This window comes from Silurus meridionalis, chromosome 25 (assembly GCF_014805685.1).
Source record: "Silurus meridionalis isolate SWU-2019-XX chromosome 25, ASM1480568v1, whole genome shotgun sequence".
NCBI lineage: Eukaryota > Metazoa > Chordata > Actinopteri > Siluriformes > Siluridae > Silurus > Silurus meridionalis.
In genome coordinates, this window is record NC_060908.1 from 4038768 (window position 1) to 4054075 (window position 15308).

The 15308-nt window shown below is 34.8% G+C and overlaps 1 protein-coding gene across 3 annotated transcripts; it reads left to right on the forward strand.

The window, feature by feature from the left end:
* Window positions 1–1943: 1943 nt before the first annotated feature.
* On the forward strand, window positions 1944–15092 carry prune2 (prune homolog 2 with BCH domain). 3 transcript variants are annotated; one of them, XM_046839754.1, is made up of 13 exons: window positions 1944–1998; window positions 3526–3780; window positions 5421–5509; window positions 5795–6001; window positions 6731–6907; window positions 7755–7857; window positions 7956–8087; window positions 8170–8256; window positions 8366–8464; window positions 9524–9616; window positions 11333–11371; window positions 11979–12020; window positions 12112–15092. In XM_046839754.1, exons 3-13 carry the CDS (start codon window positions 5455–5457, stop codon window positions 12137–12139), a joined length of 1062 nt encoding a protein of 353 aa, XP_046695710.1. In that variant the 5' UTR covers window positions 1944–1998; window positions 3526–3780; window positions 5421–5454; the 3' UTR covers window positions 12140–15092. The 3 variants fall into 3 exon arrangements, with proteins under 3 accessions (XP_046695710.1, XP_046695711.1, XP_046695712.1); XM_046839755.1 differs by having other exon boundaries at window positions 9524–9610; XM_046839756.1 differs by lacking the exon at window positions 9524–9616 and having other exon boundaries at window positions 12112–15090.
* Window positions 15093–15308: the final 216 nt, after the last annotated feature.

The window sequence follows — 15308 nt, forward strand, 5'->3', positions numbered from 1 at the left end:
AGACAGTGAGCCGCAGTCCAGATGGAATTGCATGGTGTTGACATCATCTCAAGTTCTTCTGTTAGAACCAAAAATGTAAAAAATTGGACTCATCTGTCCACAGAACTTTCTTCCAATTATTCACTATCCATTTCATGTGTTGTTTGTCTTTAGCCAATTTGTTGCATAAAAACGAAAGGAACATGTTTCTCAAAAACCATAAAAGACGAGGTGTTTCCACAATTTTGAACGGCTCTATCTTTAGAGTTTAATTAACTTTTGGATTTAGTTTTTGTACAGTATGTAGAGTTGTGTTATTTTACAGTATGTAGTGCTGTTTGCAGTTTAAAGTCCTCTTTCTGTTACATTTTAAAACAAGCTCTCTTGCTTGTGTTGCTTCATTTCTCAGAGTTTGGCTTCCGTCAGTGGTTGTTACTGCACTGCCATAGTGATGACTTTTGGATTGCAGTGGAAAAGATTAAGTGCAACCTGATCGTCTAGGAAGTACTAGGGATTTGACAAGTTCACCACAGCAAAGTGAGGTTCCATTTTAAAGGGGAATTTAATGATTTTGATTGGCGAAAACCGAAGTACTGTTTAGATATTCAGAATAAAAACAAATACTTCCTTCAGAGTGCCCTGCAAAGTCATGCCCTCAGAAGACATGCTTTTGTGTATCCAGGATACGACGGCTGAATGAGCCGGAGAGTTTTAAATTCATGGACTGCAACTATGTTTTGAGTAGTTGGCGTTAAATTGTGTCTCCAAACTGATATTTACATGAAACATCTTGAGCATAAGAGGTACATTAAGTATTACAGTGTTTTGGATGAACAGGCAAATCAGGCATTGCACAGCAACACCAAAATCTCCAGTCTTCTCTGAAGCATGGTGGAGGTAGCACTGTGGTTTGTGGCTACATAATGGACAACTTGCCATTTGGAAAGAGTAGATTTAAAGTAAGCAAGTATCAAGACATTTCACAGGAGCATGTCAGAATAGCGTTGTCCTTAAAATCTATTTTTCAAAAAAGAGTTCTGATGTCAAATCATAGACTTTTATTTCTTAAAAAAAAAAAAAAAGCCGAGCTGACGAATTCTATCTGGGTTTTTTTTCCCTTAAGTAAACATTAAACCTGTCCTGGTTGCCTACCACCATTATCTTTTAAACACAGTTAAATCATAAAGAACAATAATAATAAAAAAAGCTGTCATTTGCTATGACCAGACTTTAACCCTAAAAACGACATGCATACTATGGGGCTGTTCATGCAAAAAGAATATTCCAGAAACATTGACAATGACTGATAATTTTGTAAAAAGCTTATATAGACAATGCATGCTTATTGCCCCCTGAATTACAGTGATTTACATTGTTTTGCCAGTTGGTTACGGTTAATAAATAAATATAATATCTACATGTAACCTTTAATTGTTTACTAGTTTCAGCTGTTTCCTACCCGGTAAATGATTTAATGCAAAAATAAATTCAGCTAGGTTGAGATTTATTGTATAATTATAGGTTGAGATTAGTCTTCCAGGAAGAATGTTGCTATTCTTTTTCATTTCTGTTAATCTATGAACAGAACTGCCATAGAACGAGAAAAAAATCAATTCTAAGGTCTGCAAAAAACACATCATTTGCATTTATTTCCACTGCTATATTATAGAGAGGATAGTTAGAGATGGGTACAATGTTGTAATTTATCACATCTTTTTGCATTGCAAATGTATATCCACAATTTTTAATGTTATGGCTTATTACTGTAAAAAAACCTGTTTTTACTAATAATGTTTATTATTATTAATTCAGTTTAACAGTGATTTCGCATACATTTTCTTAACTCTAGCAAATTAACCGAGTTAACTGTGCCCAGTAACTGTATGTTTACTGGGTTTCTGGTTGGCTCTTCTTTTAGATGGCACTAATATCCATGGGGATGACCTTTGGATTATAAGGAAGAGGTCAGCCAGGAGCATTTACTTCCTGATTGTCCAACAAGATTCTGGATTTTAAAAGGTAACCTTCACAACCCACTAATCTTTTTCCAAGCTTTCCTTTGTTTGTTCATTGTGGCTGTGTAGTGAATTATGCCGTGATGCTTATTGTTCAGTTCAGATATTATTTTACAGTTTGTTAGAGACTCTGCGGAAATGACGACCTTTGAAAGCTCATAACAGAGCACATAGAGTGTCACATGCTTGCAGGTGGATTGCATTTTATTTGAAATCGCAAAACACAGAAGTCCAAAGTCAGATGTTTTCAGGTGCCACTGTGTTTGTCTTATTGTGTGAGATTTGTGAGTTTTGTAAGATGCATTACTTTCACTTATAAACCAAAAAAGTATTTATTTTGAACAAATATATGTTATTGACAGAAAAGGCCAGACAGAAAATAATAACATATGAATAGGCTTCTAAGCTTTTCAAATGTATAGTTCCATACTATGGACACAAGTTTGGTGACATCTGACCATACGTTTAGCATGTGATTTATGAATATCCCGTTCCACATTTAGTCACCATTTACTATAATAAAAACCTCTTCTGTTAAGATGTTCCACTAGATTTAGGAATGTGCTTGTGGAGATCTGTGCTCATTCAGGTACAAGGGTGTTAGTAAAGTCAGGTCTGGGGTGCAGTCATTGTTCCAATTCATCCCAAAGGTTGACTCAAGATCTACTTCAACCCATGGAAATATATCTTCATGGAGATTTGATTGTGAACAGAGGTATTGTTATGTTGGAACAGGTTTGGGAAAATGTAATGCTACCGCAACAAAAGACAAGGTTACATCAAAAGTCACAACCAAAACAAAAATAAATAATAAAAAAAAAAAAAAAAAATATATATATATATATATATATATATATATATATATATATATATATATATATATATAAAATATATATATATATTCTTTTTTTCAATGTGTATATATATATATATATATATATATATATATATATATATAAAATATATATATATATATATATTCTTTTTTCAATGTGTATATATTATATATATATATATATATATATATATATATATATATATATATATATAATCATTATTAATTTTTTTTCAATGTGTGTGTGTGTGTGTGTGTGTGTGTGTGTGTGTGTGTATATATTCACAAATGCAAATAATATTTTTTTATTTTTTTAAGATAAAGCACAAAATGTACACTTTATGATCATACACACAGTTAAATTCAAAATAAAAAAAAAAAGTTTAATAAATAATCAAATTAAAATAGTTTGTGTTAATAATTACAATTCTAAAGTAAAAACATTTAAATAAACAATTTGTAAAATTCAATGTTTTTGGTTTAAAATTTTCAAGTAAAATTTGACTGTAATCCCCATGTGGATTCTGAGCTCAGTGGTGCAGCACAAATGTGATCGTTTTCTTTCTCGAATCAGTTGTGATCCCACTCTCCCCCTCCTCCAGCTTCCTTTTTCCGGATTTTTTTTACCTGTGCAGTCCGACTCCTCCTATATTTACACAAATCACCTGGTTTCTCTTTCTTCCTGTCTTTCTGTAGCTATACACTGACACTGCTGTTAGAGCTGAACTCATTGTTTTGCTCCAGCCTCAGAGAGCTGCCCCAGGCTCTTCTTTAGTGCTGGAGAGGGTCACATGACTACAAAATGGTGGAGGCTGCCAGTGGGTGAGCAGAGCATCTCTGTGGAGGAACGACGAGAAGAGAAACACAGAAACCACACACACTTATGATCTCTGAAACCTAGAGCAAGAGCGAGAGAGATTAAAAGGAAACTAGAAGTGTGTATCAGCTCTGGTGAGTGATTCGTGTGTGTTGATGCAATGATTAGAAAGAGAGAAAGAGAGAGAGAGAGAGAGCCAGATGGATCATGTTTTTCCTCTTTCCAAGAGCAAAAAGAGAAACAAGAGACATGGGAGTGGCAGCTGTTTACAGAGAACCGGTTCTGTTTGTGTGTGTGTGTGCTGAAGTAGGGCGTAGTTTCAGCATCCTGTATGTTAATATCTTATATTATGTGTGCACCTGTGCATGAGATCGTGTGTGTGTGTGTGTGTGTGTGTGTGTGTGTGTGTGTGTGTGAGATGCATGTTCATTTTGGTCCAAGGATTAAAGTGCTGAATCTCAGGGTTTATTCGCGATGCTCTTCGCAACAGTCCTGGTTAACCAGGATAAGATTATTTAAATGTATAGCATTTTGCATTCGGCTAAAGCATTTGCCTCTGCCCTTTTACCTCTGTGAGTGTGTGTGTGTGTGTGTGTGTGTGTGTGTGTGTGTGTGTGTGCATATGCGAATGTTGGGTTGTAAGAAAAACTAAAATCCCATCCAGGGTGTTATTTATAGCTGTGTAAGTTGTCCTGATGTGTTCTATTCCTCTTATCCCAATCACAAACCATTTTTGGAAGGTTAATGCCTCTTATCCATGTAAAATCATTACTTTAATGAACAGAAGGTTGGGGGTTCAAACCCTAGTATCACCAAGCTGCCACTTTTGGGCTGTATCATAGCGGACCCTGCGCTCTGATATGCGCAGAAAGAATTTCACTGTGCTTTAATGCACATGTGACAAATAAAAAGCACCACCACCTCATGTGTTAGTAATTTTTGATTACTTATATTTAGTATAAGAGGACCGGCGCATTTTATTGTTTTCGGTAGCTTGCTACGGTAAAACCGTGACTTGGTTGTCAGTTGGTTTGGGTGTTACCATGGGAACATGCAGTGATCTATCTCAAAATATTTGTCCCTGTTGTGTCTGAAAAAATCAGGTCATCAGTAAAGGTGCTTTATACAAATCACATGTACATTATAGCACAGTGGAAGTCTTTCTTCTCCCACCCTATTGATGTTAGGAAGCTGTGGTTAGAGCACAGGGTCAGCCATGATACAGCACACCTGGGGAACAGAGGGTTAAGGGCCTTGCTCAAGGGCCCAAAAAGTGGCAGCTTGGCCATTCTGGGGCTTCAACCCCCTCTAGAGCCTTAATCGCTGAGCTACCACTTCTCTAGTAATATCTTGCTTATAGAACTGTTTTAACAGAAGCAGTCACACTTGTGCTGCTGCAGTAAAAATAAGCTCATCATACTGATCAATTATCACTTACGTTATGTGAATTATTAACACCTCACAAGCTTCACCCATCCTCCGGCTTGAAAATAACAAGGCAGCAACGTAGCTTGTGATTTTACATAGAAAGTGCAATATACTGAAGGCTGAACATTTGAAAAATTTTAGCTTCACCCCTGAACCTGAAAACTCCTTCCTTCACCCTGTGTTTTCAGTTGATATACAAACAACATATAAGAATTAAGAAAATAGAAAATCAATCCAACTGAATTGACAATCGAATGACATTGATATGAACATACACCAACATAACATTTGACTGTCAATGTTACTTTTGATGTAAACTATACAGATTTTGTGTGTAATCCTCCAGATCCCCCTCCTCCTTGCCCCCCGGTGATGAGGGGATGGAGCAGAATCCTGCACACAAGATGAGCTCTGAGGAGGCCGAAAGCCGACCAGGTCAGTCTCGTCGTATAATTTTTTACGCCTGGTCAAATAAACATTTAACAGCCTTAGAACAGTATATTTATTTTTCTTTGCCTTAAAACATAAAAAAGGTCAAAGGTAGCTTATGTGGTAAACACATTAATTCTTATTTTTTCAATTTTATTTCCAAGTATTCCAAGATTAGGCCATGTTAAATAAATAAATACACCATCCCCATACGATAGGAGGACTAAAAGCAGCAGTTTTTTATTTAGAAAAATATTTACTTATTTTTCTATATTCCCGCTGATGTTGTAGCTCCTCCCACTACTCTGCCATTGAAGGGTGATGGAGGTGGCTCTCAACGGAAAAAGCTCTCAGCCCCTCGCATAAGCCTCTCCCTTGATCAAAGTGAAGACGATCTCTTCGACACGCCTGACGACCTGGACATTAATGTGGACGATTTGGACACACCTGATGAAGCCGATGTCCTGGATTACACTGATCACGAGCTGGACTGGGAAGGTGATACATGAAATACAAGTACATCTTTACAAATAATACTGATATAAACACATTAAATATTTCAGTTATTGGTATATCAGAAGAGATTTGTTTTCCAACTCTATAATTGTCGAATTAGTGACAAAATATTGGCTCCCATTCATTTGGACAGCAGCATGACATCTACATTCCAGGACGAAGTTCTTTCTGTACAGCTGAGGACTGTGCTTTGCTTTCAGCCCTGGAATACACAGATAAAGCGCACAAGCGTAATGTTTTTAGTGACAATGAAACGATAAAGAAATATATATATACACACACGAATGCTCGGTTTTACATTAGAGCATTTATTCAGTCAAAATCGCTGAACATTTCGAAGGTTTCAAATGTTATGTCAATTTTTTGCTTTTTTTTGGGGGGGTCATTAGTAGGATTGTAAGATTGTGAATTTCATCTCAGGCCATTTCAGGATTTATCTTGTACTTTCTGAAGTTTGGATTTGTCTTAGTAGAAAAAAATAATAATTTCAGGCACAAACGGAGCCAACTATTCACAATAACTTCCTGTCTTCCCAAATGATTTAATGTTTTTAGTATTAATCTTGACGTGACCCATAGACAACTTGGTCTTGACTTGATCTCAACTAGTCTGGGAGCAGTCTTAGTGGTATACAGCCACAGCCATTAGTCAGTAATGCACAACATCCCTTACTATTCTTATTGTTTAAACATCTGATTCTATGCTATTCAGAGCCTCAGGAGTCCCAGGCAGCTCCAGTGAAGGAGGATGCTGAACCTATTCCTACATACAGCCTCACAGAGGAGCGACAGGACTCTAAACTCTGGAGGACCGTCATCATCGGGGAACAGGAGCACCGCATCAATATGAAGTGCATTGAACCCTACCAGAAAGTCATCTCCCATGGAGGTATACACACTGACACAACACTTTCTCACTTTTGTAACTAACTGTACTTTAATGTATGTGATTGGATCATCTCAGAATTTAAATTTTGGGTATAATGTCATTAAACGAGTTAAAAGGGTTTTAGCTAATAATTTTACAAATTGGCCTGGGAAATTATCTAGCTAGTGGTTTTGTAAGTTAGTAAGTGAAATTGGCTAGCTAGCTGTTATAGTATATAAATTAGCTGAAATTAGCTAGCTTGTTGCATTTTGTAAACAAGTTTATTAAATTCTCTAGCTAGATAAATTTTGTAAATTATCTCAGTAAATGATCTAAGTGATTGATTTTTTTTTCATTATTTGGTTTTGTGAGAGCGCTAGCTATGTTTGGTGACTGCACAAATTAATTTGTGGGCTAGTTACGTTTGGTGAGTGTGCTAGTTATGTTGATAAATTAGCTAGCAAGTAGTTTGATTAAATAGCCTGTAAAAATGCAAGGTAGTTGCGTGTAGAAAAATTTATACAATTTTCTAGCTATTTTCTTTTTTAAATGATCTCATCTCACCTAATAATCATACATACCTGGATAGCAATGTTTTTTTATGTATCTGGTTATGTGAGCACAAAAGTTTTGTTATATTGGCTCACTAGTTAAATTTAGTAAATGATCTTGTTTGATTATGTAGCTAGTTTTTTTTCGGGCTAGTTTTTTTATATTTTATCCTTACTTTATTTAATTGAGTAAGATATTTACATATTTTACTTACTGGTGAAACCATGTGAAATAGTGCACTTTCAGAGACAGTAAATGTAATGAATTTTGACATATGACAGCATCTTTTGTAACAGAGCCCTCTTTCCTTTAATAGGCTACTATGGAAATGGTACAAATGCCATTATAGTTTTTGCTGCTTGCTTCCTTCCGGATAGCGACAGAGAAGACTACCATGAAATAATGGAAAACCTCTTTCTGTGAGTTCTCACTTCTGTATCAACAATCCATATTTGTTTACTTGAACTGTATTTTCTATAGCAAATTGCTGTAAAATTGTATTGTGTGTAACGATCAGGTACGTGATTAGCACGTTGGAGCTGATGGTAGCCGAAGACTACATGATAGTCTACCTGAATGGGGCCACTCCTCACAGGAGGACGCCTGGCCTTGGCTGGCTGAAGAGATGTTACCAGATGATCGACAGGAGGTAACTGCTGGTTTATAAGTGCAGAATCATTAATCAATTTTTAAAAAATGACAACCTGCCTCACTTAAAAATCCGCTTTCAGGCTCCGAAAGAACCTGAAATCCTTTATAATTGTTCATCCTTCCTGGTTTATCAGGACTATCCTAACCATCACTAGACCCTTTATCAGGTAAAGTAAGTTTATAGAAAGCAGAGATTAAAATATAACCTTTTAATATTTTTATTTATTATTTATTTTTGCTTTTTCGATGCTTCAAATTTGCATGTCTTCTCTACAGTTCAAAGTTCAGCAGTAAGATTAAGTATGTGAACAGTTTAGCAGAGCTGGAAGAACTCATCCCTATGGAATATGTCCATATCCCTGAATGCATCATCAAGTAAGTGAGAGATAATTTTGTTCATTCTTCATTTTTATGTTACAAAACTACAATATTTAATCACTAATGATTTTTTTTTGTTTATTAATAAATGGCAAGTGTAAATATAAAATGTCCACAAAACAAATACATATTATGTCTACACTTAGTCTTATTGATTTGGCTTTTGCACACAAGCCTATTTTCTTTTGTACATTTTTAAATATTTATCCTATAAAATTTCATCAACTATAAGGTAAATTAGTTGGTAACTAAATTGCATTGTTAATTTAGATAAATTATATAACTTTATGCTATATGCTAGTTACATTTCTCGGTGCTAGGTACATGGGAAAAAATGCAAGCTCTTTTTGTTTTTTATTGCTAATGAAGCTCAACATTCGCTCCAAAAAATGCTATTAAATGTAAAAGAAAACTTAACTTCTCTATTAAAGTTAATAAGATAAAGAATGCAGCTTGTCATATTAAACCAGAAAGCACACACTCCTCCACACAAACAGCTTACACACTGTTGCTGGCAGTTTGCTAACACTGGAGACTCCTTCCAAAAATGTCATACATCTCTTTACAGGGTTATCATTACAGTTTCATCATTTTAATACAATTATTGATAATATATAGAACATGTCTGATTTTCCACATCAAAATGTTTTTAATATTAAATTATGTAAATCTGTACAAGACCCTGTGTATGAGCTGTTGCTATAGAAACACTAACCTATGTTTAATAATTAACATAGCATAATAACATGAGTGCGTTAATATATTGGGAATTGAACCTTGCCATTGACATGACAGATCCAAACACGTATTTACTGAATAATATTTGATTTATTCAGGGATGTAGCAGTTTTATTTAATTTTCATTGAGTTTTCGAGTGATTTGTAATTTGCCCGTGTACAAGTTCATGTCCTGCCAAGTGCAAAGGTTTGCCCCGTGTTTTTTGAATGGAAACATCATCAAGGTGGTGGGTGTATTATAATAAGATAATAATTCCAAATATTTAGTTAAAAATCAACATCTAAAAAAGTTTTATCTGCACCTTTTTTTTCCTTCAGAACATGTCAAGATGGGAGGGTGGGCCGTAGGGAAGAAGATCGAAAAGCCGCACAGAGGATACAAAAAAGGAAGTTGGAAGTTAAAGGGTGGGAGTAAGAATGATCTCGAAATAAACTATTGCACCATCATAACACATGATGATAAAGTAAGATCTCTGAATATTTGTTTTTCTTCTTCCTCTTCTTGGTCTTAAGGGTGTGCAAAGTTTTGCACTTTCATCTGGCAGATGAAGTCTGTAAGCTTTACGTGCTTCCACCGAAGCAGAAATGCTGTAATGTGTTAGAGGCTGTGTTAAGGTGTCAGTGTGTTCCTGAGAATAACTAGAGCACCTGGCAATCTGGTTTCCATGGTAACAGACACTAATGTGCCAAAACGAGTGCTAATTAATGTGTGTTTTTGTGAAGCTTTTGTCTTCAGGACAGGACAGAAGGTTTGGCGCTAGGTAGTTTCGTCTTGAAGCATTTGGAACCTTTTGCCATTTGTTTGCATTGCGTTTTTCCTGATTTGTTCTTTAAAATGTTATTATATTGTGAAACATCACATCACTATATAGACAAACGTTTGCAGACACCTGACCATAAAATTCGCTTGTGTTTTTGTTTACTGAACGTCCCGTTCCGTATTTAGTCCCCATTTGCTGTAATAATAACCTCCACTCTTCTGGGAGGATGTTCCACTAGATTTTGGATGTGAAGATGCTCATTCAACCATAGGGGTGTTAGTAAAGTCAGGTGCTGATGTAGGTGAGGTGAGGAAGCCTGGGGGCAGTCAGTTTTCCAATTCATCCCGAAGGTGTTCACGCAGGATCTTCCACTCCAACCCATTTAAAGCATATCTTTATGGAGTTAGTTTTATGCACAGGAGTATGGTCATGCTAGAACAGGTTTGGGTCTCCTAGTTCAAGTGAAGTGAAAATGTAATGCTGCTGCATTCTAAGGCATCCTGTTTAATTGTGTGTCTCTATTTTTGTGGTAACAGTTTGAGGAAGAATCGCATATGGCTGGAAAAGTCAGGTGTCCCAATACTTTGTCCATATAATAGATTTGTCTTGGCAAGTCTAAACAGATCATTAGATCACAATTTACCAAAAAAAAAAAATTAACTCTATATTAATCAATTAAAACCTAATATGAATGCTAGTACATCTTTGCTAACATATGACAAAAAAATCAACTATAGTTATTTTAAAATTAGAAACATAATTATGTTTTGTGAATGATTTTAATAGCAAGCTAAATAAGTATCTTGGCAAATGAGCTAGTTACATTTTGTGAATTAGCTTGTTTAGGGTTTCTGTTTTTAACGCACCTTAGCATTCAGTCCAAAACGGCAAGTTGTTCCTCTTGAAGTTAATATGACAAAACCACCAACTTTTCATGTTTACTGAGAAAGCAAAAAGCACTGAGAAACTCTTCTGATTCATCAGAAAATCATATTTGACGCAATATGGTATTGTTTCTGTTGTAACTACTCATTCACAGGGACTTGAGCTGATAACACCAGAAATACTCATTCATAGGGTTTTAGTATAAGGCTGCAACATAAAAAATGTAAAAAGAAAAAACCAACAGAAAGTGTGTGAATACCTTCTGAATGTGCAGTAAGTTAAAAACTATTGTATAAACAAGCGTAATGAAATATTTATCTAACTATTTTTTGTTTTATTTCTATATTATTATGAATAAAGCTGTCGCAATGCAGGAGGAAACAATACAATTTAGAACACTGAGTTACATTTGGGTTCGTGTTGGTCCTGAAGCAAGCTGGGTTGAGAAATGTTGTTTATTTTCTGTTTTTCTCCACCACAGACTCGATGAGGAGTTACAGGAAGCAGGAGAGAACTCAAAGTGAGTTGAAAATATCCATTACACTTCAGCTTAGATGTAATCAAGTGCTCATGATGTTGAGTTTTGTGTGAGTTTTGTTGATTGAAAACACGGCAATGTTGACAAGTGCAACTTCTCCCTCCTTGATGAATTCCTAGATCTAAAATTAATTCAAATCTTTATTTCATTCCTTTTTAAAAACATTATAAAATATCACAAAATTGAATTTATTTACAAAACTATTCAGTCCATCTTACAGATTTCATAAATCTAAGCCAAAAAAATATTTAAAATTTGAATAGGTTAGAGTTTTAAGTAATAGCAAAGCAGGGTTAAAGTAAGGACAAGGGGATTAAAATATGTTTTCAAATCAGATCCAGATTATTTTTACATGATAAATTCAGTTTAACTTCTGATTTTGTTCAGGGAAAAATCCAGATCAAAACTCAAAAATAGACTTTAGCTGTTATTTACTGTCCACTTAATGGACAACTTGGGATTATAACTACTACTACAACTAATATTAATATTTATTAATATTAATAAAATAATAATAAAAAAATAATAATAATACAATTAATTTTTTAATAACAAAGTAATTAGTTTTAAAAAAATTCCTCCTATGTAGAATCAGCTTCTTTCTCCAGGGACCTGATGTGCCGCTACCTCCGTGAGTGTTTTATTCACCACAATTTCTTTCTATTCACACTATTTTCATGCTTGCAAATGTTTCTACCTATTTTATTTTTTATTTTTTGCAGAGCACAATCCAGTGCAAGCAGCTCCTAAACCAAGGAAGCAGTGAAGCAATGCATGGCCAGTGTGTGTGTGTGTGTGTGTGTGTGTGTGTGTGTGTGTGTGTGTGTGCGTGCGCGATAAGAGACAATGTGAATATTTGAAAGCTGAGTTCTACACACTTGATATCCACTGCCCAAACATACTTCAGCTCATTAGAAAGTAGTTCTGTTCTGTTTCCAGCATAGACCAGTCACAGCCACGCATCACCACTCAGACGGACCTTAGATTTCAGAAATCACTTTTACGTCTTCTTGCAATATGCCTGTTTTTGGGGTTTTTCGAGATGCATGAGAAGCAATAATATCAACTTGGACATTTCACCTTATACATATACACCATGATCATGTAGCCTTTATGGAAAAAGAACTCCACCTCAAAGTATCTCTGCTCATCTTTTTGCTCTGAAATCATCACTTCTACATCCGAATGATATTTTAGCATTAAATGCTTATATAGTCGTTTACCTCTTTGTAGAAATTGAAGTTATATACTGCAAAAAAAAAAGCTCATTACAAACACAGCGAGGTTACACATCAGCAGCTGTTAATCCTCACCAGCAAGATTTTATTTCTAACCTCAGGGGTGGACAAATCTTACATATATTAGCTTACATGGCAAACACCAGACAAGTATGTTCTCCTGATCTGCCCAGGCGTATGCTTTCAGAAATATTTTCCCTGAAATCTAACTGGATTTAAATGTAAACTGCAATGTATGGTAAGCTCTCAAGGTTCAGAGCATTGCAGCAAGTGGGCGCTATAGTCAGCTAAACTTATAGACTATTTTATATTATGGCAGACTGGCAGGTTACGCCTCATGTAGAGCAGATCAGTAAAAATATGCTATGAAGTAGAGAGTTCAGATGAAAATGCCTATGAAATGCTGCATCAGCTCTTTTCTTGAACTGAATCCAATTGAAAATGGCAGAGAAGACAAATGATGGATCATTTGCATGGGAAAAGAGAAAGAGAAATTTAAGAGAAAATGAAAAAGCAATGTCTAAACTCTAGCTAAACTCTTGGCTGTAATCTAGGCCAGAGAATGACCAATGACACAGATCTTTATTTCTAACTTAACATTTATTACATTCTTTCTAACAACATTCTTTGTGTTATTTTTTAACTGCAAAAAAAAGTACAGAATATAAGTTAATTGTAATTAGGAATTTGGAAAAGCTGAAATGAAAGCTGCATGGCTTATAGCTGCGATTAACTGTATTAGGAATTGAGCTCATCTATAAATGTATTGTTTCTAGTTTTCCTTTGTACTAAAAATATTTAAAAAATATTCTGAAATATTAAATAAGGGGAACCATGGCAATGTAATACAGCATCAACATAATGCAACACTTACTTTTGGCCCACAATCAAGCCAGATGTTTTGGCCCTTTATAGAAAAATGTTTGGTTACCTCTGATCTCGGCTATCAGGCTTTTCTATAATTTTTGTACTTTCACGATTCAGGAAGTGTTACTGGAAAGTTTTTAAATGTTATATAACAAATATACATTTATATATATATATATATATATATATATATATATATATATATATATACACACACACACACACACACACACACACACACACACACACACAAAGCTGGGCTGTCTTAAGAAATCCCAATCCTTTATCCTTAATGCCAGGTTTCCACAAATTCTTGAAGTAGGGTGCATATATATATATATATCTGTCTGTCTGTTTTGGGCCTGAAAAGAAAATGTTCACTCAGCATGTTCATTGCAACAAAAACAACATAGGAAACAATTTTGAATATAGTAAAATGTATCTGGATTTTTGCATTAGAAAACGACAGCAAACCAAATATAATAAAAAAAAGATTTCTTTATATAGATTTCAAATAATTTTTGCTAAATATTTAAAGCTTTTATTTCCAGAAAGGTACAATTTTTCTGCCAATGCAATAGGATTTAACGATCCTATACTGTATGTGGTTTATTGTTAGCTTATAATAAGAAATATTTATCAGTTTTAACAATATGTTTTTAAGTGCAGGTGTCATTTTGGACAAAATCTCAATGCCTTCGCAATGAAGATAAACTTAATATTGGAATAACGCTAGTGATTATTTTGTTGCCCAATATGCCTAACTTATTTGGTTAGTAAGAGTTATATGAAGGCTTTGTGGCTAACTTTATTTATATATTAATTATTATGAATTAACCCTTCTTTACAATACTTCTGTTAAAATTGTCTTAGTAGTAAAAATTGTAACATAGTAGCTATAGCCAAGTAGTCTTTAAAATTTTTTATTTCTGCTGCTTGTTGACCTTGATTTACTCAAGCAGGAACAAGTTTCAGCGTATTTTGAAGTGGCGCATCAGTAGTTAAGATGTTCTTCTTATCAGAAGGTCATGAGTTCAGATCCCAGTACCACAAGCTGGTCCTTGAGCAATAAAAAAATTGGTTGCTTTGGATATGTATATCTGTTGTAAATGTAAATGATTTGTCCACTCCTGTAACCGGTCTTATGCCTGTAGAGTTTCTTTTAAAAAGAAAAAAAAAGTGAGTTTTGAAAACCTCAGCATCTCGGTATGTTGTCAGTCTCAGTGTTTGCCCGTGGTTGAATATATAGAACAATCGAGTTAGCTGAGTAAATCCAGACAGCATGCAGATTCCGTTTCCTAACACACCTATCGATGTAGCTCCTGCGTCTACATGCTGTATGAAAACACCTCGTTGTGTGAACGTGTGTGCGTCGTTTGTAGGTGCGATTGTGTTTTGTGCGTTTGCGTGTTGGTAAATGTCTCAGGACGCTGTAAACAGGAAATGACCTCCTAGGTGGACGAAAGGCAATGTATCTGCAAAGCACAATATCCACAAATATCCTGTGGTGTGTGTGTGGGTGTGGGTATAGGCATGTCACTGCATGTCTCATAGCTGTTAATAGATTAATTATATATATATATATATATATATATATATATATATATATATATATATATATATATATATATATATATATATATATAAAATGATAGACCCAGAGGCCTTGTAAAAAAAAATGGAGACTACAATAAATTTACCTCTAATCTAATTATGAAGACTTTTTTCTTATTTCATTTTGTAATATTTGTCAAATTTGTAGAACAGAGAGGACTAAATAGCTGTTCAGACAACATGTAAGAGGTAGTTATAAA

What these genes read in the sequence shown, in the direction of transcription:
- prune2 (XM_046839754.1), top strand. Translation starts at nt 5,455, where the DNA reads ATGGAGCAGAATCCTGCACACAAGATGAGCTCTGAGGAGGCCGAAAGC. An exon ending in GAAAGTCATCTCCCATGGAG is followed by an intron (nt 6,908 to 7,754) that starts GTATACACACTG and finishes TTCCTTTAATAG; the next exon opens with GCTACTATGGAAATGGTACA. An exon ending in ATCACTAGACCCTTTATCAG is followed by an intron (nt 8,257 to 8,365) that starts GTAAAGTAAGTT and finishes TCTTCTCTACAG; the next exon opens with TTCAAAGTTCAGCAGTAAGA.